The following is a 27,892-nucleotide window of genomic DNA, read 5'->3' as shown; positions in this document are numbered from 1 at the left end:
ATTCATGTGACCTACTAAAATGTACTATTTTCTATTGTTAATGTTGGTTAAAAAATTAATTTCTACCCAGAAAGGAAATCACAGTAAGCATTCTATATATAAACAGAGTGTATCCACATAGTTTATTTCTCACAGTTCTCCTGACAATTGAACATTATTTAAGAACATACTGTATACACAGATAAGAAGAAACATACAAAATGTTTTAAATGATGCACAACAAAATCCAGCAGTATAAAAGAATGCATGTGAACCTTTGCTCACTGCTCAGGCTAAATTTAATCACTTGTTTAAATAGTAATAAAAATACAATCTTTCATGGATCTTGTGCAGACTACAAAAGAGGAAAATTATTACCATATATATGATTTATATTAGGCAGTTTTCTTTGATGAGTTGCACTAACAACTCCAAATACAGAGGCAGAAGGCTGTGTACTTTATTTTAAAGGAGTTAATGTTGAGTATTAGAGACTTTACACAGTTACTACCACTGGCACTTTTCACCATATTTTGTACACATCACATGATCATCTTATATAACATTACATTTAAAAAATATATCTGAGTGACAATTTTTTAACATTCACAAACCATGAGCTGGTTAAGGAAGCAATGCAACAGTTGCTCCCTGTAGTGCTTCACTGTTGGTAATAGAGTTCATTGTGGTTAAAAAAAAAAAAAAATTAGAAGTCAATGTGATTAAGCAGCTCCAATTTAATAAAGACCTGTAACCAACCATCACTGGAACAGTGAGTATTTTTTAGAGTATATCCTAGAAGCAAACACTGTCATTGGTTAAAACCTTGCCTAAAGAAGTCAGTTCCTGTGCGGAAAACTATTTCACAACAAAACTGCAAGCTACTAAACTGTTTTTATATAAATACTTCATCTTCTCTGGATCTCATAACCAAGTTCTTCAAAGCCTTTGGAATTTATTGTATCTTTAAATGCGTGCTCTCATTTCTGGCTCAGCCTTCTGTATTTTTTTTCCTTTCTTTTTTGTTTTGTTTTAGATTCACCACCTAAAAATGACTAAGGTGGGAAAAGGAAAGTCTCCCAGTGAAACCTTCTGCACACTAGGAATGTTCAGCTGCTGTTCAGTGATCAAGAACCGTGACAGTTCAGAGCTGTAGTTTGACGAGTACACCCAGGAAGCTGTCATGCTGTGAGTGACATTTCAGGGAAAGCAGAGTCTTTCCAAAGTGTGCACGGAATTAACAATGATGCCATTGTTACTTTTCAAAGAGGATAGTAAGCCCAGGTAGTAAGTCTGCTTCCCATGTCATCTATTTGCTGGAAAGTAGTTTGGGTCAAGATAATTGTAACTGGTGCCTTGGGACATGCAGTAGTCTCTATCTAAGAATGTCTCTGCTCTGTAAATAGGCTGTAACTGGTGATCTTCTTTGTGAATCTCTGTTTCATGTAGACTGCAAAGGAAAGAAAACACAATTTGGCAAGTGAACTTATTTTTCATAATATATTCACTTCCAGAATAATGAATATATGTTTCTTTTTATTTTTTTAACTGACAGATGCATGTCAAATTCTATATCACACATCATTATTTCACAGTTGAGGATTTCAGAGAACATACTTTCCCTGTCTCATACTTAACAGTCCAAATATTAATTACTCTCTCCATTACAGTGAAAGAATGACTTTCACACTACCAGAAAACACACAAAAAAGAACTATTAGAAACACACTTTACAGTTATAATCTGGTCACATCTAACTTTCAAGAGGTATCATGGAACAGATAAATCCCATATATGAGAAGAATTTACTCAGTGTTTACGCCTTAAAGGGTTATTCAAGTAATTGCAAATAATAAGCATCAATGCTTGCTGCTCACCAGTCAGAACAAGAATCACAGAAATCCAAGGACATTTCTTGAGGGCAATCCTGGCAGTGCCACCGAATGCCTTGAATGGGTTCAGTTCCGCAGTTGTCACACTGTGAAACATATTGAACAAAAAGGTAGTGAAAGAAAGAATTTATGTTAAAAATATATATAGTTTCATCTCAACCAATGTACTGCATTCAAAGGATAATAAAGAGCATGGTTTCTTGCAAAATCATCACCACCTGCAGATGAGCTCTGTATAATCCTGAAAGTTTGTCTCTCTCCCCAACAGAAGTTGGCCCAATAAAAGATTATCTCACCCACCTTGTCTCTCTAGTATTTATAAATTAACAGATCCTAGGAAAGACCACTTAGACTGCTGATGATCATCCTACTTTCTGCTTCATTCCCCACTCCCTCAAGGCTCCCATTGCAATTATCCTTCTGGCCAACAACAGATGGACATGCTTTCCTCTGGAACCTATCAGTGCCAGTCCTAAACTGGCCAGAGGAGTTGCTGCAGAGTGATACAAGGCAGTCCTTTCTAGCTCAGGGATGAGCATGATGACCCTGCAATTCTCCAAACTCGACAATCTGAAATGCCTGAACTTGGGATCCTCTACATGCAAGCAAAACGTGGTATCACTAGACAGCCGCATTAGCAACCTTTTAAGGTAAGCTGTACGGAAGAATAAAAAACAGTTACTCACCTTCTTGTAACGGTTGTTCTTCGAGATGTGTCGTTCATGTCCATTCCAATCAGGTGTGTGCGCATGCACGTGCACAGTAGCTGCAAGATTTTTCCCTAGCAGCAACCATAGCCTGGCCACCCTCTAGAGTTGCGCCTTCATGGCACCCAATATAGAGAGCACCGCTGACCCATCACCCCCGCAGTTCCTTCTTGCCAGCTACTCCGACAGAGGGGTAGGAGAGTAGGTATTGGAATGGACATGAACAACGCATCTCGAACAACAGTTATGAGAAGGTGAGTAACCGTTTTTCTTCTTTGAGTGCTTGTTCATGTTGATTTCAATCAGGTGACTCACAAGCCCAAGTTCAGGAAGCGGGGTCGGAATCATCCCCTGATTGCAGCACTGCTCGTCCAAAGGCCGCATCGTCCCTGGCCTGCTGGGTAATCGAGCAGTGCGTGGTGAAAGTGTGGATGAAGGACCATGTCGCCGCGCTGCAGATTTCCTGAGTGGGGACCTGTGCCAGGAAAGCTGTTGATGAAGCCTGCGCCCTAGCGGAGTGCGCAGTGATCAGGGGTGCAGGAACTCCTGCCAGGTTGTAGCATTCCCGGACGCAGGATGTAATCCGTGACAAAATGCATTGTTACAACACAGGCAGACCTTTCATTCTGTCCACCACTGCCACGAATAACTGGACTGATTTTCTGAACAGCTTAATTCTCTCGATGTAAAAGGCTAGCATCCTGCGGACATCCAGAGAGTGTAGTCTCTGCTCCCTGCCACTGGAATGCGGCTTAGGGTAGAACACTGGAAGAAAGATGTCCTGGTTCACGTGAAACCGTGACACAACCTTCAGGAGGACAGCAGGATGAGCTGCACCTTGTCCTTATAGAACACAGTATAAGGGGGCTCTGAAGTTAGAGCCTTGAGTTCAGACACCCTCCTGAGGTTATCGCCACCAGCAACGCCATCTTGTAAGAGAAAGAGAGAAGGGAGCACGTTGCCAAGGGCTCAAAGGGTGGTCCCATGAGCCTAGAAAGGACCAGGTTGAGGTTCCAGGCTGGGACAGGCTGTCAGACATTAGGATATAGCCTGTTGAGCCCTTTTAAAAACCGGCTGACCATAGGGTTAGCAAACACCGAGCGGCCCTCCTCGCCTGGGTGAAAGGCCTAGATGGTGGCTAAGCGCACCCTTATCGATGACAACGAAAGCCCCTGCTACTTCAGATGGAGGAGCTAGTCCAGAATAAGCAGCACTGGGTCCAGCGTCGGCGACGAATGGCGCGGCGCCAACCAGACTGAAAATCTCTTCCGCTTGGCAAGGTAGAGGCTCTCATAGAGGGTTTTCTACTGCCAAGGAGGACTTGTCTAACCTGGTCTGAACAGGAAAGCTCCATCGGGTTCAACCATGGAGCTTCCACACCGTAAGGTAAAGCGAGTTGAGGCTCAGATGTTGAAGACGACCATGATTTGCGTCAGAATGTCCGGGAAGAGCAGCAGGGCTTCCATGGACATGTCTAGAAGAGATGTATACCAGTGCTGTCGGGGTCATGCTGGAGCGATCAATATAACCTGAGCTCATTCCCTCCGGTCTTGAAGAGCACCTTGTGAATGAGTGGTATGGGCGGAAAGACATATACAGGAGAGAACCTCCTCAGTGGTGGAGGAACGAGTCCGCTCTGGAGCTCGGGCTGTGGTTCTGGAAGGAGACGAACAGCTGGCACTTCCTGTTGTGTCGCGTGGCGAATAGGTTTATCTGGGGAAAGCCCCACCCCTGGAAGATTGAAATCGCGACATCTGGGTGAAGGGACCGCTCGTGGCCATGAAACAACCTGCTGAGGTGGTCCGCCAGCTCATTTTGTACCCCGGGGAGGTCCGATACTTGCAGGTGTATTGAATGTTCTACACAGAAGTCCCACAGCATGAGGGCTTCCTGGCACAGGGGAGAGGACCGTGCACACCCCTCCCCCCCCGTTTGTTAATACAGAACATTGCAGAGGTGTTGTCCGTCATGACTGATACACATTGTCCCGTTAAGTATGCCCGGAAGGCCTGGCATTTCAGGCACACCACTCTCAGCTCTCTGACATTGATGTGGAGAGCCAGATCCACCTGAGACCAAAGACTTTGAGTCCTGTGGTCTCCTAAATGTGCTCCCCAGCCCCTGTCTGATGCATCCGTCACTAGAGACAGGGACGGCTGTGGACTGGCGAAGGGGACCCCTGAGTATACCTCCTGAGGGTTGAGCCACCACAGGAGGGAGTCGAGGACCAGGAGAGGTAGAGTCACTATCTGTCCAGGCTGTCTCTGGCCAGGCGGTACACTGACGCCAGCCACGACTGAAGAGGTCTTAGTCTGAGCCTGGCATGCTGCACCACATAGGTACAAGCCACCATGTGTCCCAAAAGCTTCAGGCAGTTTCTTGCTGTGGTGGTGGGAAACTGTCTGAAGCCTCGAATGCTATCCGTCAGGGCCTGAAACCTTGCTTGCAGCAGGCATGCCCTGGCCTGGGTCAAGTCCAATACTGCCCCTATAAACTCTATCCTCTGGACAGGGGACAGAGTGGACTTTGCTTTGTTTAAAAGGAGACCCAGGTTGATGAAGGTGGCTCTGATAAACTTGACCTGAGCCTCTACTTGGGTCTTGGAGCGGCTCTTGATCAGCCAGACGTCGTCGAGGTAAGGAAACACCTGAACCTGGTGCCTGCGCAGAAACACAGTGACGACTGCCATGCACTTGGTGAAAACCTGAGGTGCTGCTGACAGGCTGAATGGGAGAACTGTGAATTGGTAGTGGGTGCTGTCCACCATGAACCTGAGGTACTTCCTGTGGGGCTGAGTGACCGCGATATGAAAGTACGCGTCCTTCAAGTCGAGGGCGGCATACTAGTCTGCTGGATCCAATGAGGAAATGATGGAGACCAGAGAGACCATGCGGAACTTGAGTTTCTTTATAAACTTGTTGAGTTCCAGCAGGTCCAGGATGGGCCTGAGGCTGCCTTTAGCTTTCGGTATTAGGAAATACAAGGAATAAAAGTCCTTGCCCCTGTGCTGCTGAGGAACCTCCTTCACTGCCCCTAAAATAGGAGCGACTGCACCTCCTGGATAAGGAGTTGCTTGTGAGAAGGGTCCCTGAACAGGGACGGGGAAGTGGGGTGGAAGGGCACAGAATTGGATGGAGTATCCCCTGCTGTACCGTGCGGAGCACCCATTGGTACGAGGTAATAAGGGATTATGCATGGTGGAAAGGGGATAGTTGGGACGAGAAGGTAAGACAGGATGGATCCATTTCCAGGTGTGGTACACTGTCCTCAACCATGCCTTCGAAAGGCAGGCTTAGGTCCCGAAGATGGCTTCGGTTGTCCCGAGCTCTGGCCAGAAGGTTGACGTGGCCTTCTCCTGCCACTTCTGTTCTGCTTTCTGGAGCCATCTTGACAGTTCTGCTGACTGAACCTTTAAGTGGGCTGTGGCCGGAAGTGTCTCTGCTGAGGGGAAGGCGTGTAGAGGCCCAGGGACCTGAGGGTGGCTCTGGAGTCCTTCAGGCTGTTTAGCCTTTTGTCTGTCTTTTCCAAAAACAGAGTCTCACCCTCAAAAGGCAGGTCCTGTATGGTCTGCTGGACCGCAAAGGGGACTGGAGCCACTAGCCCCTTCTCATGGATACACCCATGGCCATGACTGTAGTGGCAATGTCTGCCCCATCAAGTGCTGCTTGCAGGCATGTCCTGGAGATCAATCTCTCCTCCTTGACCAAAGCCGAGAATTCAGCCCGGGAATCTGAGGGAAATAACTCTAAACGTAGCCATTGCCAAGCAGGTACTATAGGTATACCTGCTGATGATGGCCTGTTGGCTGGAAATGCAGAGTTGCAGTTCCCCTGTGGCGTATACCTTCTGCCCGAATAGGTCCAGTTTTTTTGCGTCCCTATTCTTGGAGGAAGGGCCCTGGAAACCCTGCCTCTCTCACTGGTTAGCAGCGTGCACCACCAGTGTACAGATGTTCGTAGCCCATGGAGGGCACAAAGTACCACCGTTCATTGAGCTTGGCAGTAGGCGGCAGAGAGTCCGGGGTCTGCCACAGGGTCTTGGTCATATCCGGGATAGTTTTGATTAGTGGTAAGGTGATAAAGGAAGGGCCCTAAGGGGCCAGGATGTCCACCATAGGGTCTGCATCATCTACAACTTCCTCTGCCTTAATGCCTAGACCCTGTGCGACCCAGTGCAGCAACTGCTGAAACACCCTGGAGTCTTCCAGAGCTGGGGCAATGGCAGTGTCTCATCTGGGGACGATAAGGAGGCTACTAAGGAAGGTAGTTGCTCCCTTCCATCCCCGCTGGAGGGATCTCTTGAGCCGGTGGGGACAGAGGTGGAATGGTCTGGTCTTGGCACCATGAAAGGCATAGGTCCAGGCGTTGACGTCGGCCCCCACACCGGTGCCGGCTGCACTGTCTGATGGTGTGTGTGCACCGTGGTTGTAATCGACATCGGCGCAGGCAGCATCCATGACGGCATCGGCGTTGGTGCCAGAGCCGGTGCCAAAGGTGCGGTTGGTGCCGTACCCTGAGCCGCTGACACCTCTGGTGCCAAGGATGTTATTGAAGGTGGCGCCGCAGTTGGTGCCGATGTCAGCAACAGAGCTGCGGTTGCTGGCATCAACGATGGAGATAACTGCTCAGCCACTGGATGTGGTGGGACAAAGGTTGCAGACACCAGTGAAGCAGCACCCGAGTGAGATCCTTGGCTCAGATCCATGGAGTCCAGAAGGGCCATTGAGCTGGGTTCTGCCATTGAGGGGTGCACGGCATTGGCTGGGACCTCCTGTGGTGCCTTGAGCTCCATCTTCTGCTCCTGCTATAGTTGGACTTTGAGGTCTCGGAATACAAGGACCAGGGCAGCGCTGCACCTCTCGACATGGAGCGTCAGAAGCCCGGGGACCGACTCCGCTCCCTGGATGGAGGTGCTGGTGTCTGTGATTGCTGAGGCTACGGGGAGCAGCACGACATCATAGCTGGCTTTCCCTTCAACTGCACAGTGCGTCATGGAGCCTGCAGTGCTGACGCCTTCTCCTGCCTCGGGGGTGAGAACAGTGCCATGAGTCTGAGCAGGTCATGTGCTGCCTCAAACACTTCAGGAGTGGACAGAAACGGCAGGCTCTCTGAGGGATTTGGTGAGCTCGACAGGCCCGGACTCGACTGCCTCGCTTGGGGAGGAGTCAACGTGGCCACCCCTTGAGTTTCGGAGCCGTGGCCCAACTGTAGTACCACTGATGGCTGGTCTCTGGATCTAGGCAATGGGGATCGGCCCCTTTCAATTCTCCTCTTCTTCTGCACCAGCAATTGGAACTGGTACCAAAGGTTGGAGTGTCCCCGAGACACTCCATGACAGTGCCTAGAGTCCTTAGCCGTGTCTTTCTTCGATGCCTCTTGAAGAGGGCACCGGCGTGCTCCGCACCGAAGAGGATGTGCTGGTGGTGAGATCCCCAGCACCGGGGTCCAACTGCGGTCGAAGAGCTGCCTCGATGAGGAGGATTTTAAGCTGCTGCTCTCTCTCTTTCAGGGTTCTTGGTTGGAATTTTCAAGGTTTCAAGATTTTACAGCGGTCTTTTTGGTGACCCTTGCCCAGACACCATAAACAGGATGTGTGGGGGTCACTTTTTGGTATGCACTTTGCTCAGTCCTTGCAGGTCTTGAAGCCCGGGGATCGCGGCATGCCCCAGAGGCAACAAATAAGTGGGGTGGGACGCGGGGTAAACCCCTGTAAATGAAACTTACAGCTGACTAACTAACTATACTAAGCTACATGATCTGAACAAACAAGGTGAGTACAACAGAAGCAAGAGCAAGGGAAGTTCCACCTACCGTCACTGGCAGTTAGGGTGACCAGATGTCCCGATTTTACAGGGAGTGTCCCGATTTTTGGGTCTTTTTCTTATAGAGGCTCCTATTACCCCCCACCCCCATCCTGATTTTTCTTTTCAGACCTTGCATTCTGATTGCTGTCTGGTCACTCTACTGGCAGTAAGAAGGAACTGACTGGGTGGCGGGTCAGCAGGGCTCTATTTTGGGCGCCGTGAAGGCGCGACTCCAGGGGGCGCCCAGGCCGACCCTATGGTTGCTGCTAGGGAAAAATCTTCCAGCTACCGTGCACGTGCGTGAGCACACACCTGACTGGAATCGACATGAACAAGCACTCAAAGAACATCATACATTAGCTTAGGTTTATTACACAGTAGCGTTTCCAAATTCAGTACATACATAACTTATACTCCATGCAAGGCTGGTAGTTCCACCTATTGTTAAGGGTGCTTGACGGTTCCCATGATAAGACTTGATTTCAGTTGCTTATAACTCTGCCAAAAAAACCCATTTGGACTGAGATTTTCCATGCTGGGTATTAGCCTATGGCTGGTTTTTACTTATTTATTTTTAATTCTACCGAAATGGTTCAGCCATTTCCAAGAACAAGGCTAGGGAAAAAGTCCGTAGTTCTGCCCATGTTAAAAAAAAATCATGAGACCTTTTTTACTTCTTGCACCCTCATGCTTTGGAGCAGGGACTTGAAGGGGGTGGCCTGTGTGTCATGGATGTGCCTTTTGCTATTCCCAGGAAAAATCCAGCCAAATTTGTCCAAGTTATAAGCACAGGAGAAATCTCAGTTCTCACAGGCTCAGTAGAGACTTCTTCCATTTTACCAGTTAAATCTCTGAAGATTCCTTCCTCACTGAACATGCTCAAGCCTCTCACAGATCCTAATGCTGACTACACTCCACATGCACCATTCCCACAGAATGACTGAGCATGCTCCAGTCCAAGGCTTCAGGGGTGAAGATGGACTTTCCCTGTAATGGGACTGAACTGCAACTGAAAGCAATGAGTCTTTCTTGTGCTCTCAGTGACTCCCCTACTGGCCACCAGTCAGCGTGGAGGAAGATGATGCCTACTTTGAATGCAGAAGGGACAAAAGCTAGATCAGGGGGAGGGAAAAGAGGAGACTGGGACTGGAAGTAGGGAAAAGAGGAGACAGACTGGTTGGCAAGATTGGGACTGGGACCAGGCATGGCAGGCCACGACTGGTCAGGCAAGGAGACTAAAGCAAACTCCCCACCATAGCCTGGACCGGAACACAAGATTCCTGAGTCTCACCATTCTTGCGCTGACAGCAAATAACTGTGAAACCCTCTGGAAAACTGTGTCTCATCACCTCTCTACTGGGAGTTCCACAGAGAGGATTACACCCAATGATGGATATCATTCAGTGCACAGGGCGGACCCACTCTGGAAATGAATGAGGGTTGTACAATAAAGGAGGCTGTTGTCTCCAGGACTCTGTTTCATTTGTTGCAGAAGTTGGAAGGTGTGTAGTGAATGAGGCAGAGGACTGGACGAAAAGGAAGGATGGTCTCATGGTTAAGGCAGTTGAATGGTGTCCTAGAGAACTGGATTCTATCCCTTCCTCAGCCACAAAGTTCCTACGTGATGCTAGACAAATCACTTAAACTCTTCATAGACAGGCACCCAGAAAACGAACACACAATTAGTGAGACCCAGGGATCTGATATGCAGAAATGCTGAGCACTCAGAGCTGGAACTGAAATCAATGGAAGCTGTACTTAGAACATATAAAGTGCTATATAATGCTACATAGTCTGAAAAATGAGGTTCTAATCATTTCAAACTGGGCACTCACTACTGGGGGCAACTTTTGACCTTAATCTCAGGTCTGTGACTGAGTCTCAGTTCCCCATCTGTAAAATAGAATATCACCCCCCCCCCGCCCCCGCTCCAGTTCACAGGGCTGTTGTGACAATTAATTAATGTTTGTGAAGCACTCAGATACTAAAGCGATAAGCACCAAAAAAAAGCCCATGAAGAAATAAACAATTGTGTATTCTGACCAGGGTTTCAATAATGTGCAGTAAATGAGGCAAGAAGCCACACTTTGAACAATCAGGAAAAAAACTAATTATTGAATAGCTATTCATTAAGTAAGCAACGTCCACACTGTGCACTGAATGAGCTGGCAGTCCAGTGGAAAAATAAAGTATGTGTTCATGTAACTAAAACTGTATCATGATGCATACACACAAGGGGGACAAATTATGGTTGCAAGGACAACCTTAATTCTGGCATTTCCTAACTTCTGATTTAGTAACCTTAATAACATTTTGAATATAGTACATTAAAGTACTAAATCAGTAACTCAAATTACTTTGTCCATTATATTTCATAGCTAGAATTGCAATATTCCTGCTCAAAGTCCATATTTTCTATTCTGAATGACAATAATAGCATTCATTTAAAAAAGCCTCAGCTTTCCCATACCGTGACATAAGTCTGTCAGTATCAGTATATTACTAGCCTGATAGTCTCAGTTTTCAAGTGTATGTCAGTCTCCTTGGACTGAATGACCTTGCATTCTTATAGAAAAGGCTACTACCAAAAAAGCCCAATAAGCCCTTTCTCATCTCTAAGGAGTCAAGGCAATTCCTGCACGACTGCATACATGGGGAACAGCCAGAGATGAAAGTAAGTTAAAGGACTTACTGGTACGCTGGAGTCCTGAGCAGGGAGCTTGGCCTCAACTGGAAGAGGCAGGGCCTTAAATCCCCGGGCCCTTTAAATCCTGATTTAAAGGGCCTGGGGCTCCAGCTGCGGTAGTGGTGGCTGGGAGTCCCAGGCCCTTTAAATCACCCCCGAGCTACCAGCTGCAGAGGCAGTTTAAAGGGCCCAGGGCACGATTTAAAGGGCCCAGGGCTCCAGCTGCCGCTACTGCAGCGGAGCCCCGGTCCCTTTAAATCACTGAGGAGCCCTGGGGACTCCAGACTGCCACCGCTACCCCAGGGCTCTGGGCTCTGGCAGAGCTTTAAAGGTAGCGGCTGCTGGAGCCCCAAGCCCTTTAAATCCCAGCCTGAGCCCTGCTGCCCAAGCTCTGGGGTAGCAGCGGTGGGGCTCCGGCTGCGATTTAAAGGGCCCCGGGGCGGTAGCAGGGGCTGGAGTCCCAGGCCCTTTAAATCCCCGCCAGAGCCCCACCGCCACTACCCCAGGGCTTTAAATTGCTGTCTGGGAAAGCCGGTCCCGGTACGGCGCACTGGCTCTTGCCGGTACGCCGTACCAGGGCGTACTGGCTTACTTTCACCTCTGGAAACAGCTACAAAGAAGCTTGTTGGTAATGACTGAAAATCCTCAAACTGGAACAGGTATCCTCGGGCACTCCCTCCCTTTTCAATGTTGCCTAGAAACGGATGGTGCTGCGGATAGCACATCTCTGTATGTTAAGTGTAAAAATATTATTTTTATTCATCTCATACCAACATCATTTTATTTCCTTGCTTGAATCTTCTCTTCAAAAATTGCTTGGAGCTGGCCCAAATGCTGCTGCAATTTTTCGCTGCACCTACAGCCTCAGTACACTACCTATTGATCTACCAAAGTTATCATTCCACATCTCTGGCTTTTTTTTCCTTCAAAAGGACAAATTCCTGAAAGACTAACTTTTTAAGTGACTGGGAGACTTAGCTACTATTAACTGGGATTAATTTCACCCTTAAGGTTTAATACTCCCAGTACCCCAAAAGAGATTATATTCCAAGAGGAGTTTCACAAACCAGTGCAGATAGCTGTAGTCATTTATTTTTCTTTACAGCGAGTTTTATTGTGCTGTCTGTACATTTCTAAGACAAAATCCTGCATTATGAGATTACATATTTCCATCATTATTTTTCCTATATATCTATCACTCTGAAAAGGAAAGTTTCCTATTTTCTTAGAAAATCCAATTCCTGCTAGTTTTAAAAAAAATGCTCACACTAAATTGAATACAGTAGAACCTCAGAATTATAGAAACCTTGGGAATGGAGGTTGTTTGTAACTTGGAAATGTTTTTAACTCTGAACCGCATCTTCACCTACTACGTGTAAGTGGCTTCCCCGTGCATGGGGATGGGGACAGGCAGCTGGTTCTAGCCCCGACTGCAAGGGTGATGAGTGAGACACCCTGCGGCCCTACGGCATCAGTGAGTGCGCTGTGCAAGCTGTGGCCCTTTAAAATTGAGCTGCTCCTCCAGAGCGCAGCATGCTGGCAGTAGCTTGGGCTCACGCTCCAGGCCAGACACTGGCCGCAAGAGCAGAAGCTCCCACCCCAGCACCAGCAGCTTCCTTGCAGCATAAGCAGCTTGGGCTGTGGCAGCTTCTTTCCCAGGCTTGGACTGAGCTTGCAAGTTTGTCCACCTCCTGGTCAAGGGAAGAGGGTGAAATCAGCACCTGCGGCTTACAGGAAAGCGGCACAGACCGCAGCATTACTCCTGCTCTGCCTTGGGCTGGCAGCGGGGGCTCACAGCTGTGCCTGTGAACCTCAGAGTCTTCACCTCCTAGCTGTAAGTGGCTGCCTCGCAAGTGGGGACAGGCAGTCCAGATGTGCCTACCTTTAAAATGCAATACAGGCACAATACAGCATTTGCTCTTTTTTTCGGTCTCTGCTGCTGCTTGCTTGCTTCCGGTTCCACATGGTGTCCGGTTGACCAGCCAGTCTGTAACTCTGGTGTTCGTATCTTTGAGGTTCTACTGTTACAACAGATTACCAGTATACCTTACCTTGAAGCCCACATGCTGCACAAATCCACTTTCTGCATGCATCTGCTGGAGTTTTTGCTTCTTCAACTTTTTTAACTCTAGCAGTTCTTTGTATTCAGGTAATTCTCGATATGCTATCGGGATACTTTCTTCATCCTGTTCAAAAAAGAAAACCTTTGCTTTGAGGATATCATTACTGAGAAGATCTACCTTCCTTCAACATAAAAGTGTGATCAGATTTCTTTCAGAAAAATATTGACAGAATAAACTACATAAGAGACATACAAGAATTATTTGGGGAAAGAAATCTATTGTTAATGGCACGGGAAAGGTTTGACACCAGCTGCTAAATTTCTGAAAGGACCCATTTTGAATTAGTTAATTTTAACTCCTAAACTAATTAATGGACTTGCTTGGAAATTCACAGAAAACTAATCTTATACTCAAAGTAAAAGTGCTGTAAAATTTTAGGGATGATGCGCTGTATTTTCCATACATAAAGAAGTGGCTGAATTCCTGCTTTATATGAAAAAGTCAACTCAGGGCTTGTCTACACAGGGAAGTTGACCAGCACAGCTAATGCAGAATAAGCTATACCAGTCAATTTCCCCTGTGTAGACAAGGCCTTATCCTTAACTATGGAGCAGGCAGCAAATGGTGCCTCCAGAGTCAAGAACTATAGATAAACCCTTCCCACTACTTGCTGGTTGCACTGTGATGCCCCACAAAATCATTCTGAGATGACGCAACTGCCACTGTGGATATGTCTACACTGCAATTGAACACCTATGCCTGGCCTGTGTCAGATGACTCGGGCTCACAGCGCTTGGGCTCTGGGGCTGTAAAACAGCAGTGTAGATGTTTGAGCTAAGGCTGGAGCCTGAGCTCTGGGACCTAGCTAGGGGAGACGGTCCCAGTGCCTGGGCTCCAGCCTGAGCCCAACTGTCTACACTGCAATTTTATAGCCCAGCAGCTTGAGCTCCTCAAGCCCAAGTTAACAGACCCGGGCCAGCCATAAGTGTTTAACTGCAGTGTAGACATACCCTGAGACCCCTGCTTTGAATCCTGAAATTCAATCCAATTTACTCATTTTGTCAGCAGGGCATGATATTTTTGTTCTCCTAATACTGTCATTTTGCATTGATAATGGGTAAGGCTGCGATTTAGTCACGGAGGTCACGGAATCTGTGACTTCCAAAGACCTCCATGACTTCAGCCAGCGCCTGCTGGGAGCTGCAGGTTTCCCTGCTGCCTGCACAGGTGGGGAGCTGCGGGGTACCCCTGCAGCTCCTGGCCTCCACAGGTGGCAGGGGAGAACCCCACAGCTCCAGGACACTTTGGGCAGCAAGGGGGAACCCTGCCGTTCCCAGCTACGGCAGGGGGAATCCCTGCTGCTCGTGGCCACCCCAGGTGCCAGGGGGGATCCCCACTGCTCCCATGCACCATGGGTGGAAGTGGGGATCCATGGAGCTCCCGGCCGGAGGGAGGCAGGGGGGATCCCAAGAGCTCTGGGATCCCAAGATCCCTGGAGCTCCCAATGCCCCCGTAGCCAGCTGCCCAGGCTACCCATTTTGTCATGGGTATTTTTAGTAAAAGTCACGGACAGGTCAGGGGCTTCTGTGAATTTTTCATTATTGCCCGTGACCTGTGTGTGACTTTTACTAAAAACATCCATGACAAAAACTTAGCCTTAATAATAGGGTCTTTCTGGTAATGGAGCTCACCTGTCTCTTTCTACATTACTGCAAACGAGAAAAATATCCATCTGAAATGCTGCACTAATGAAGAATGAAAAGAGTAAGCCAAGCTTCCTAAAATAGGACCAAGTCAAGCATTACCATTGCAAAAACCAAAACCAAAAGCTACTAGTAGCAAAATTGAAAAGAAAAACTGGTGTTGAAATATAGACTCCCTAAATCTACTATAATTGTGGTATCATGGGGTGAAATGTAAGCAGTTTGGGGGGGAAAAAAAAAAAATCTAGATGTAGAATGTAGTACAAAAAATTATATATATGTGCACAGAAGAAAAGTATAATTGATTCCAGAATGATTTGTTAAGATAAAGAGAGGCAAATTTTAACATTTAATTTTTTAATTTAATTAAATTTAATTAATTTTTAAAAATACTTGTTTCACCTCTTTTAAGATTCATATAGAAAAATAGTAAGTTACTAGTAAGTAATAGTAAGATATGCTGGTAAAGGATGGGAGAGAGAGATGTCCCAGACAGCTCAGAAATTAAGTCACAAGGAGAAGACAGAGCATGTCTAAAGACAAGAGATGTGGCTGGAACTGAACAATGGATTCAGGAGTATCTAACAATTTAAGATGAAGAAAATGCAGTACATGTCACAAAGTCACTGAGAAAAATTGAACTGATCTGTGCTGGACAATCTCATTACCTTTTGTTATGCTGTGAGGCTTGTGAGTGATAACACCCTCCCCCCAGCATTCGCACAAAGATAAATTAGGGGGGGTGGGATAGCTCAGTGGTTTGAGCATTGGCCTGCTAAACCCAGGGTTGTGAGTTCAATCCTTGAGGGGGCTGTTTAGTTGATCTGGGGCAAAAAATGGGGATTGGTCCTGCTTTGAGCAGGGGGTTGGACTAGATGATCTCCTGAGGTCCCTTCCAACCCTGATATTCTGTGATAAATTCAGCAGGCCAGATCCTTCTGTCTTGACTTCAGTGGAGTCATGCTGATTTTACACAAGTGGAGAATCTAGACCCATAATCTTCAGCGGTAGGATTTATTCCCTACATACAGTATTGTGTAAAGAAGTATGAAAAGATGTTTATGTTATAAGCCCACAAACCCAGTCCACTGAATACGTAATGATGAGTTGTCTGTGATGAGACAACTGCTGATGAGTTGTCTGTGTGGACCTCTGCATCTAATCTCGATTAGTCCAGCCACTAAGGTAAGACAAAGAGCCATATATAGTATGGGATGCAATTATACCAAAGAATGATGAAAGGATTTAGTCCTTTTGGTGCAACACTTTAGGCAGAAATAGGTCTACACACTTTATCTGGTGTTCAGAATAATTCACAGTTAGTGACTGAACTGTTTTTGAAGATGTGAACGTGCAATTAAAAGTTTTCGGAAGTGTCTAATTTAGGGGTCGGCAACCTTTCAGAAGTGGTGTGCCGAGTCTTCAACTATTGTAGTATGCAAAGTAAACAAGGTTTTCAAAATGTTTAAGAAGCTTCATTTAAAATTAAATTAAAATGCTGATCTTACGCCAGCGGCCCGCTCAGCCTGCTGCCAGCCTGGGGTTCCGTTCACTTAGGCCAGCAGCAGGCTGAGTGGGGCCTGCGGCCAGGACCCCGGCTGGCAAGGGGCCGGCAGCCAGAACCCCAGACAAGCAGCGGGCTGAGCGGGGCCAGCGGCCAGGACCCTAGACCGGCAGGACCCTAGACCGGCTCAGCCCACTGCTACTCAGCCCACTGCCGGTCTGGGATTCCGTCTGCCGGCTCCTGCCAGCCAGGGTCCTGGCTGCCGGCCCTGCTCAGCCCGCTGCTGGTCTGGGATCCCAGCCCTGCCCACACAGAGTGGGTATCTACCTTCTCCCTAGTTCTAGCCCATTCTCTTCCTCTCTCTCTGCTCTGAGCGGAGGATGTGAGTGCACTGAGCACAGGGCTGGGAGTGAAGGAGCAGGCTGGGGGTTGGGGTGTAGGGTCTGGCCAGGAGCTAGAATGCGGGAGGGGACTCAGGGTTGGGGCAGGAGGTTTGGGTGTGGAGTGCTTACCTGGGCAGCTGCCATTTGGTGCAAGCGGTGCAGTGGGTGCAGGAGCTCCCGTTTGATGCTCAGGGTGGGGGTGGGAATGTGTGGGCTGCAAGAGTCAGGGCATAGGATGTGGGGAGGCTGGGTATGTGAGGAGGGTGCAGGAGTCAGGGCAAGGGGCATGTGAGGAGGGTGCAGGAGTCAGGGCATGGGGTGTGGGGGGGCTAGGTATGTGGGGGGGGTGCTGGAGTCAGGGAAGAGGGCTGGGGGTGTGCAGGGGTCATGACAGGGGGCTGGGGGCATGTGAGGAGGATGCAGGGGTCAGGGCAGAGGGCTGGGGGCATGTGAGGAGGGTGCAGGAGTCAGGGCATGGGGTGTGGGGGGGCTGGAGTCAGGGCTGGGGTTGTGGGGGGGTGCAGGGGTCAGGGCAGAGGGCTGGGTGGGTGTGTGGGGGGTGTAGGGGTCAGGGAAGAGGGCTGGAGGTGTGTGCCTGAGCGGCTCATGGCAGGGGGCTGGAGTGGATAAGCTCTGATTCCATCCCCCTTCCCCAAGGCCCCGTGTCCCCACCTCTTCTCCGCCTCCTTCCTGGAGCAGCATGTGTGCTGCGGCTCCACCACTTCTCCCCCTCCCTCGCAAGGGCCATCAGCTGATCGGCAGCAGGGAAGGAGAGGAGGAGGGGCAGGAACCCAGCACGCTGGGGGAAGAGGTGCGGGAGGGGAGGGGACCTGGCAGGCAGCAGCATGCCGTTAAAAATCGGCTCGCATGCTGTCTTTGGTTGCCGACCCCTGGTCTAATCCTTCCATGGTATCATGTTTTTTGTTTGCTTCTTTTTTTGGTTTGGACTTTCCCTGAATTTTCTGTACTTGACTCTTCACATCAAAGAGGTGCCAGAATTCAATCTCCTGCTCCACCTGGCTTATGCAACTGAATTTGCAACAGTTTACTATATACCTGACAATGTTTAAGTAAGGACACTTTTTCCAAATATTACTACTTAAACAGTCAAGAAAAACCGTGAGTGAGACATTTTGCAATTTTGTGTTTAAATGACATACCGATACTTCCTCCTCTGCTGCAGCATCCATATGGCTCTGAAAACTGGATCTGTCATCATCCTCATCCATATAAACTGGAGGTTCATGGGATGTCATGAATGTTGAAGGTTTGAAGAGATGTTTATTTAGGGGGTGCTGTCGCCTGCTTGATGACTGTAGTAGAAAAATGATGAATAATGTTCAGATCAGATTCTTCAGAAACTATTTTTTTAGTAAGAAATTCCTAACAATAAAACCTGTAGACAAAATGTTTACAATTTTTATATGTGATCTCTTATCTTTCCCACAAATTTTCAGACAGCATCCACTTCTGAGCCTAGTACAAGTGTTCTGGGGGCATTCACTTGAGAGATTAATACATTATGCCTTGGAGATTGCTTTCTATTATCTGTTCCATACATAAATACTGTGACACAATCCTATTTTAGATAAACCCCTAGTAATGAACAGTCCCTGCCCTGAAGAGCTTACAATTTAAATAAATAAGATAGACAAGAGAAAAGAGAGGAAGCAGGATTATCCCCATTTTACAGATTGGGCTCTGTAGCACAAAGATATGAAGTGACAAGGTCACACAGAAACACTGTGGCAGAGTCAAAAATTGAAAAGAGGCAGTTTGGCCTATTGGCAAGCGCACAGGCCTTGGAGTCAAGAGACCTGTGTTCTATTCCTGGCTCTGCCACACCTGTCGGCTTTCCCCCAGCCCTTAGTTTAAAAAATCCACTACAATCTTTTTAATTTTATATGCCAGCAGCCTGGTTCTATTTTGGTATTGGTGGAGCCCATCCTTACTGTATAGTTTCCTCTTTCCTAAAAAGTTCCCTAGTTGCTAATAAACCTAAAACCCTCTTCCCCACTCCATCGCTCATCCACACATTGAGACCCTGCAGGTCTGCCTGTCTTTCTGGCCCTACGTATGGAACAGGAAGTATTTCAGAGAATCTTACTGTGAAGGTCCTGGACTTTAAGCTCTTACCTAGCTGCATAAATTTGGCCTCCAGGACCTGTCTCCTACCCTTCACTATATCATTAGTACCTACATGTACCATGACCACCAGCTCCTACCCAGCACTGAACATAAGTCCGTCTAATATCTGATGAATAAGTCTGTCTAGATCAAAAAAATTTTCAGTAGCCTCAGAGTGCAGCCACCATCTCTTGCCAGTGGGCCACTCTGACAATTTTTCTTAAATTACTTAATTAACTTTAGGAAAAACAAATAAATATGCACATATACATGTCCACATCATTGTAATTTATGTAGGATTTTTTTCCAGACTCAATAATAAAAATAATGTACAGTTGTCTCTATTCTTTACTGGGCCTAAACAGAATAGAAACACAAATAAGGTACATTCTTCTCTTTTTTCTAACGTCTTTTGCTTTTTTGGTTGTCTTTTCTTTTTTTTTTTTTTTTTTTTTATTTTTTTTAAAGATGTGCTAGTTACTAAGTCTGCTGTGAAAAGTGGCATTAACAAACATACAAATATCACTTTTCACAGCAGACTTACTCAGCCCCAGCAAGCTTTGAGATAAATTAAGCCCTGGATGGGCAGGCGGATATGGAGGTAGTGGGGGGCAGGGGCACTGGAGACGGGAGTGACCTTGGGGCCAAAGCTTGCCACCGTACGGCCAGGGAACGGAGCCTGAAGCTCCATGACTGGAGCCTTCCACCCTCCATCTGAGGGCTGAAGCCTGACCCCACTAGCCCTGGGAAGATGGGGAACTCACTGGCTGCCTGCTCCTCCAGCTCTTGTGTCTCCAGAGGTGGGCAGGGACCAACCACTATTGGCTCCCCCTGCACAATCACCACCCAGGAGGCTGTGATTTTTAAGTTTTCAAAGTGGCAGCAATGTTAGCTTCTTCTGAAAGGTTGTCTGCACAAATAATTCTGATGGCGAGCATTCTTAATTAAAGATCTGATGCTGCTAAGACATATATGTGCTTATCTTTACACACTGAAGCCATGTGCATAAATCTTTACAGGATTCGGGCCTCTAATTGCAAATACATTTTAGCAGAGTTATCTGGTGTGAACAGATTTTGTGGACATTACTGCACCCACCTTTGAGAATTTTGAAGACCCTGAAGTCTGGCTTAAATCTCATTAAGATGGCTTAATTGATATTCATGTTTTATCAGTTTATATTTTCTTTTCTGTTAATGTCAATGAAAGGGTGCCAATGACGTGCTCTGTGCTACAGCTTACACACCAAAAAATGATAAATACATATAATGAAGACAAAATGGTAAGCAGAAGAACAGGGAGATGGGTGTTCTATAACCTGTGTAAACTTGAGTAAGTCACTTCATATCCTATGACCATCACAACAGCATCTGAGCGCCACATAAAATTGCATCAATCCATGTTAGAGAGACAAGGTGGGTGAAATACTATCTTTTATTGGGCCAACTTCTGTTGGTAAGAGAGACAAGCTTTCAAGCTTACGAAGATCTCATCTTCAGGTCTGGGAAATGGGACATCTCTCACCAACAGAAGTTGGTCCAATAAAAGAGATGATCTCACTCACCTTATCTTTCTAATATCCTGGGACTAACGTGGCTACAACAACACTGCATACATCAATCCATATGACTATTTTAAATATACATTTGAGTTTCTCTTCTCTTCCCAGTACTAGGAAGAATTCTCAGAAACTTCATTGAACTTCTCCTTCTATTCTTATTCTTTTCTCTACCATTCCAAGAGCAACACTGTATTCAAGGGGGACGGGATTGGGAGGGCTGAGGGTGGAGATTTGTTCACAAAGAACTTACTAAGTAAAATCAAATATGATGTACAATAATAGTGGATGATCTTACATCTTAGAGGAGTTCAGGCCTGAGAAAAGCATTCAGTTACAGTGTTAACTCTATGGCCGTGGTAGTTTAAATATACTCATTTTTGTGAAAACTCATCTTCTGTGTTTTTTATTTTTTATGGATTTAAAGTTTTGGTCTTCTCTGAAAGGTGACTGTGAAAATGCCATTGCTGGGATTCTATATTTTTTTGTCTTAAATGACTACTAGATCAAATATGCTCAGTTTACGCGTGCATGTGCTAGGGGCAGGGGGACTGAGGGAAGAGAGTAAACAAACCTGCCAGCCCTGCAAACTCAAGTGTGTGCTTCTGATTGGCACTTCATCACCAATAAAGACACTGCAACAGGAACTAACTTACTTAAAACAACTGTTGATGTGCAAGCCAGAATAGAATCCAGCTTTCTCTCTGGTGCTAACAGCAGTAAAAAATACCTCTGTCAGTGAAATAATAGATACATATCACTTGGGATGAGCAGTCTATTTAATAAAAAGGTTCCATTCCGCACTTTAAAGTAGGATCCTTAGTATTTTCAAAACTAATTTGCATGTAAATGCACATGCAAATATGAAGTTTCTGCTATAATGTAGTCTTACCTTTTTGGAGTATAAATATAAGTTTGGAGTTCTGCCTGGTACCGGAATGCCAGCTTTAGTCAGTTTTATGAAATACTTTTGCACCCTGCTGGCAACCTAGAAGAAACAAGATAAGTTAATTAAGTGTTAGATGAATAAATAAATACGCTATGACCTTTAAATAAGGAATTCAAATACCCACTAAAAATCTAATGTTTGACTGAAGTGCTTAAAGAAAAACACAAACTTCAGAGAAAGATGACATTCCAAACTTTATGTAATATTTATAAAAGGCAAATGTCTAGGTTATTCTTCTGCAAAGAGTTAAAAAAAAAATTGGGGGTTGAGCATAGCAGTTAAGTTTCTGATTCTGAAATTGCATCAAAGATATTGTGTGTGATTGTGTTCTCAGATCGTGGACCTAGACATATTTGCCCACTCTACAGTGTTGAAGAAGAACCTGTCCCTCATACGGTCTTTCTGCTCGATAGACAACAGTAGATATTATGCATTCACAGTACCTTACGATAAGAGTTAAAAGTAAATGACTCTGTCAGCAGCTGGTCACAGGGCCATAGCCGGATTAAGGCAGGGGCTTTAGGGGATGCAACCAGGGGCTCCAGCTCATGGGGGGCCCCGCAAAATAAATCACAGGCAGCAGTCTCTGGGCCGCTAAAAGGGGCGTCTGGCCTGGCCCCATGCTGCTCCCAGCAGTGGCTGGCCCCTGGGGGGTGTGTGTGTGTGTCCGTGTGTGTCCGTGTCTGTGTCCACGCACTGCCCCCGCAGTTCCCCTGGCCAATGGGAGCTGTGGGGGTGGTGCTTGCGCGTGCAGGGAGCGCACGGAGACACAGTGTCCCCCTCCTGCGAAGGACACGCAGAGACATGCCAGCAGCTGGCTGCTTCCAGGAGGGGCATTGGGCTATGCAAGGCAGGCAGCCTGCCTGAGCCCTGCTATGCCACCGGCTGGGAGCTGCCTATGGTAAGTGCCTCCCAGCTGGAGCCTGCACCTCGCACCCCCTCCTACACCCCAATCCCCTGCCCCAGATCAGAATCCCCCTCCTACACCCCTATCCCCTGCCCCAGCCCCCTCCTGCACCAAACTTCCTCCCATGAAAAAGACTTGTATACAGGGGCCCCACAAAATCTAATAGTCCCGGGCCCACAGGAGCATTAATCCAGCCTTGCACTGCACAAAGTCTAATGGACAACAATTAGACCTGACAGCTTAATCATGGTTTGTGGGCATTTATTAAAAATTAATACAATTTCACATTTAAGAGTCCTAACAAAGAGCCCTATGGTCAGATCCCTTAGTAGAGATGTTAGTAGTGCTGCAGCCCTTGCTTTGGATGACTGATTACATTTTTCATCAAAATATTAACAGGTTGGATCTGAGGATTTGACAACTTTCCTGATTTTTTTTTAATCCAGTATGAGTATTTTAAAATCTCCAAATGGAATGTGGGCAGCTCCATTTTGCATGTATTTCAACATCCTCAGGATGCAGTAATTGATGTCAGTAGTCCCCAGGGCATAGGCACTAACAAAAGCAAAGAATTTGTTGGTGAGGTTCCTTCCCCCAGAAGCAATCAATTCTTTTCCAACCAAAATACTTTTTATAGTTTTAAAAAATTCTTGTCTCTTTATGAATCGACCTGACTTTTGCAAGGCAAATCCTACATAAGAATTCCATTACTGAAGAAACTATGCAAAAGACCACCTGACACCTACCCCGTATAGTATTTCCTGGAATGTCTACAAAGCAACAAGAGAGATGATTACTTATGCAAGAGAATTCTCCATTACCTGTTTTGCAGTTCGATTTCCCAGTTCATCAGCTATCTTCTGCCACCGTCGGGATTCTACTTCCTCTGGTGGGTACTTCAGGAGTAACTGTTCAAGTTTTTTCTAAACCAAGCACAAGACAAGTTCATAAACATTAATACACCTTATCTAGAAGGGGCATGGCTTGTCACTAAAAAAAAAAAAAATCAAACTGGTGCAAAAAATGAATAAATACATACATGTTATCTTTGACTCCAAAGCGTTATGCGCTTTAAACGTTACTACACAATTTGAGTTTATTTCGGTGAACATCACTGTTCAGTTACAAAATGGTCTACGAGCTAGCTAGGGTTTCCCATTACCTGTTCTTCTACAGTCCACAGCTGGTTAAAAGTTTCGGGTTTGGTCTCATCGCAAAGTCGCCCTCTTATCATCTGCTTAAATACAGTATATAACATGGAATAGGACTTTAGAAAAAAAGTTAGGATAACTTGACTTTAACCCTTTTTCCACCCAAGTAAAAGAAAAACATACATGAAAACATTATTTTGGTAGAGGACAGAAAAAAGCTATCTGACTTGGTCACATGAAAAAATGATATCACCAAGTGTTTTGATGACTGAATTTTTGAACATTTGGAAAGCAAGGCATTAAATTTATTATAACAATTTTAACACTACCCGCATAATCTAGTATTAATAAGTAATCTATTTTAAAGTTACTATTTTGTAAAATTTTGCCTACTTTCTTTTTTATAACATTTACCTGTGGGCGGCTGTTTGTAGAACCTTCTGGGCCATCACTTAAAGGCAACACAGAGTATGAAATGGACTCTCCATCCTTCTTGGGATCCAAAGGGCTTTTTGGTCTTGCAGGCAAACCTACTACAAGCAACATAAAGAAAGAATTATTAAACCAACATAGCAGGTTATTTTTTCCTGTAATATACACTTAGTTTTCCACTTACCTTTATCAAAAATCAGCTTCGCTCTCCTACTGTTACGTTTCCGGTTTTTGAATTCTCTCTCAAAGTTTCCAAGGCTGGTGGTATATTGGTCCCAGGCAATCTCAGGCAGCTGGACAACTCTTTGAGGACATGGAAGCCCTATATCAACCTGAAAGAATCAAAATGAGAAGCAATACTTAATGCAGTCACTTAGCATCCAAATGAAAGGATATGGAACCACAGAAATCCTGGATCTGTTTTTAGCTAACAGCAGGAGTCAAAGTTTGTATATTTAAGTGCCATGCAGCACACATTCTTTATATAGGGAAAGCATTTTCAAAGAGCGATACACAGCAGGGCATATAAAATATGCAGCGGCACGGTCAATGATGGTTTATTGGACATGGAGTTTGAAAATTACATTGAATAGTTGCAGCCAAGTATTTCTGATTTTCATATCCTGTTACTGTCTATCTTCATTGATTTGTTAAATATTAAAAAAATACTGTATACCCAGACCTGTACTCCTGCAAGCAAACACAGCAGACTAACGAGAACTAAAAGTAACCCAGTTATCAGAACTGATTAATCACATCCACATGTAAACTTAAATGTCTACTATAATAGAAATGACTGCACATTATACTGCGTTTTTACTGTTAAGTTGATTTTGTTGCCTTCTGCCCACAATACAATTGCTGGCAATGTTCAAAACACACACATACACACACACCATTTGGCATAATTTCTTTGGCCAAAATGGTAAAATACATGAAATGCTCTGCAACAGGCATTAATGTTTTCCAAGGACTGGCTGATATGGTTGCCAGAGCACAGTGCTTGGATGCCAGATGAATCACAACTATAACTTGTTGAATTTATTTCTAAGCACTCACAAAAATCAATGGAAAGACAACCATTGACTTCAGTGGCCTCTGGATCAGGCCCCAAGTTTATATTAGCCTATGGAAAGGGAATCTCCCAGAACCAGCATCTCGCCTTCATTAAAGCACAATGTGCTGCTATCAGAACATAAGGTCAGTCACTGCTTTCATTTAAAAAAGAAACTATTAAGACTTTAAAAAATGTGTTTTCCCTGTTACTGTTGTTATAACTTCCCTTTAAACTTTTGAAAATGAAATCTGTTTCTTTACTGAAATTTGTTCTCCTCCTCCACACATGTACACTAGCTTGATATAATCACTGGCACTCTCTTGGTTTGAGGTATGCTTTTATAGCTCATTTTGCTTTCAGTTTACTAACTACATTTCCTGCTTACAATCTCCATTTAAAAGTACCCTAACCTGAAATAGAACTCAAAGCATTTAAGTCTCTTTGGTGACAAAGGCCAATGATTTCTTGATATCATTCCCTACCACAAAATGCTTTCTTTCTGATCATAGAAGTCTTGAAAAGCCCATATGCATTGAAAGCTTGAAGACAAGATGAGTTTTATACTCCTATAAAAATGTGTCCTTAACAAATTTTTCAAAATGACTTGTATTTTATAGGTTTAACCAATATTTAACCAATCATCAAACCTGAACATAGGGCAGTTTTCTCTCACTACAGAATTTAAACCTTTTAATATTTACACAAGTATATATAAAATACACTAGTTTTTAATAGGTGAGGAGTTAATTGTTATAAAAAAAGTTCTCGTAAAACTTAAGAAATGCCTATTGTATACCTTCTTTTGGAGTCTTTCCACAAATCCAATGGGATTTTTCAGTGCTTCTCTCTGGTGTCTGCCTAAACTTTCAAGGTCTTGAACTGCTTGAGTACGTTGAGCCTCGAGTACAGCAATCGTCTGTAACAGTCTCTGATAACTACAGAGACAAAGGGAAACATCTCACTAAAGTTTTCTAGCAAAAACAGCAACAAAAAATCTAAATGCCAGCCATGATTACCCACTAAGAAGAAGTCAGGTAGTGTTGTACACTTATCTGTAACAGTTTAGCAAAGCATTTTACTGAAACAAAAATGGTCTTGACTGATATTTAAGTAGTTAAATACAAAGCACACCAATAAAACAGAAAATTCAGGCATTCCTTTAATATGAAATCCTTATTCTAGCAGTTTGCTCATAAAAATGGCAACAAATCATGGTGACATAAGGCAAGCTCCTGAGCTTCCCAATAGCTACATGTGACAACCAGAATTGCTCACAAGAGTAAAAACAGAAAGCAAAAGACATGACTTTTTATTTCCTACCTCAAAATAAACTTCCCCACACCTCACCCCACCCCATGACAAATGGTTCCATTATTAAGTGTTAACTTGTTACTCTACCACAAGTGGAGAAGAATGATTGAGATACTCATCTACAGAAACAGAGAATTTCATAGCAGCTTCAGATGAAAATACTACAGTGCAATTATTCACAAAGAACAACCAAGAGAGAACTAAACAGACTCAAAATGAACATATACAAGAAACCACCTCGTATAAGAATAAACAAGTCCAAACCAAAAATTAATCCCCTCCACAACATCTGCCAAGCTGTACTCAACATCATCCTGCTTTTCCAGAATGTAAAATTACTTAGGAGAGTATCTATTAACATATTTCCCCACAAGCTGCTTTCCGTAAGTCAACCTGGTGATGAAATTATATGTTATTGTAATATGAACCTTTAAAAAAATTCAGAGAACTACTTTTTAGTAGCTTTTTATTAATGTTATAGTTGTCATTGTTTGGAATATCCTAATAGGAGCTGGCTAATAAAATTTCTCTCTATTGCCTGTGTCCTTTACACATTCACCAGGTTAGTTCCAGTATTTCTAGACAAGATAAAATTAACATGCATCTCATTTACGGTTTCTGAAACGGAATACATATATTGTAAACAATGCTTTAAGAACATGTTAAATAAATGACAAAACAAGTCAGGGGGGGGAAACACTCACAACATTGTTTTCTGTTGTTCCTGTAAAGACCTTGCCTATTTTATTTCATTTAGGTTTCTGAGTTGTGTAATGGTGGATGTACCTACATATATATGACTCCAGTCCTGCAAACAAGTAAGTTTGAGTAACTTTTGCATATAAATATTTCTGATATGTATACATGTAGGTCATGTCTACACTACAGCTATTACCGCTGCACAGCTATGGCACAGTGCAACCCTGAGCAACGGAGCTATGCAGATCTAATTTTTGAGTGTAGACCATGCTGTAATATTATAATTTTATATAGTTTAAGCCAGGGGTTCCTAAACTTTTTGCAGGTACAACCCCATTTTAATGAAGTGAAGGTCCTGCCGGGACCCCAGACAGCGTGGAGGACGCTACTTTATAAAGCAAAGTGTCGTCCCCCATGCATTACGACCTCGCATGCACCACATATGTGAGGTCACGCTGTGCAGTGCAAAATGGCATCTGCGTGCACTAGGGATTGCCGCGCCCCCATCTGCTGATGGCACAACGCCGTTTGGGAACTCCTGGTTTAGGCCCAACAATGTAACCTGACTTGCATTAAACCCAGAGAAAACCTTAAAAACAAAAATTATCTTCTATTTCAACAAATTCCTTTTTTCTATTGATCTTTCACTTAAAGCAAGTTTAACACAATGAAGCGTCAAGTACAAGTGTGAATGATCAGATCCAACTCCAACTAAAGTGAATGTGAGGGTATTTCTTCACTAGCAACGTTAAAGCACTGCCGCTGTGTAGTCGCAGGGAGTAGCTACCAGCGCAGGGAGAGCGCGGCTCCCAGCAATGGTGCACTGTCTACACTGCCACTTTACAGTGCTGAAACTTGCAGCACTCAGGGCTGTGTTTTTTCACAACTCTAAGCGAGAAAGTAGCAGCGCTGTAAAGTGGCAGTGTAGATAAGGCCTTGGTCTCTCCATTGACTAGAATGGGAATTGGATCAGACCTTAAA

At 45.1% G+C, this 27,892-nt stretch overlaps 1 protein-coding gene across 8 annotated transcripts in view; it reads right to left on the bottom strand.

Moving 5' to 3' along the window:
• Positions 1 to 93: 93 nt before the first annotated feature.
• The window catches only part of ZZZ3 (zinc finger ZZ-type containing 3), a 107,502-nt gene continuing 79,703 nt past the window's right edge, over positions 94 to 27,892 (bottom strand). For 2 of the 8 annotated variants that reach the window (XM_007062568.4, XM_043520806.1), the window contains exons 3-12: positions 25,698 to 25,836; positions 24,029 to 24,176; positions 23,827 to 23,945; positions 23,424 to 23,498; positions 23,083 to 23,184; positions 21,298 to 21,393; positions 17,881 to 18,033; positions 13,119 to 13,253; positions 1,857 to 1,957; positions 94 to 1,429 (exon numbers count right to left, since the gene is read on the bottom strand). In XM_007062568.4, coding sequence (XP_007062630.1) covers positions 1,285 to 1,429; positions 1,857 to 1,957; positions 13,119 to 13,253; positions 17,881 to 18,033; positions 21,298 to 21,393; positions 23,083 to 23,184; positions 23,424 to 23,498; positions 23,827 to 23,945; positions 24,029 to 24,176; positions 25,698 to 25,836 — 1,213 coding nt within the window. In that variant the 3' untranslated portion in view covers positions 94 to 1,284. The remainder of the gene's footprint in view (positions 1,430 to 1,856; positions 1,958 to 13,118; positions 13,254 to 17,880; positions 18,034 to 21,297; positions 21,394 to 23,082; positions 23,185 to 23,423; positions 23,499 to 23,826; positions 23,946 to 24,028; positions 24,177 to 25,697; positions 25,837 to 27,892) is intronic. The other 6 variants (XM_043520808.1, XM_043520807.1, XM_043520809.1 and 3 more) reach the window with 5 other exon arrangements.

Source organism: Chelonia mydas, chromosome 8, assembly GCF_015237465.2.
Source record: "Chelonia mydas isolate rCheMyd1 chromosome 8, rCheMyd1.pri.v2, whole genome shotgun sequence".
Lineage (NCBI taxonomy): Eukaryota > Metazoa > Chordata > Testudines > Cheloniidae > Chelonia > Chelonia mydas.
This window is presented reverse-complemented; position numbering and strand designations above follow the sequence as displayed.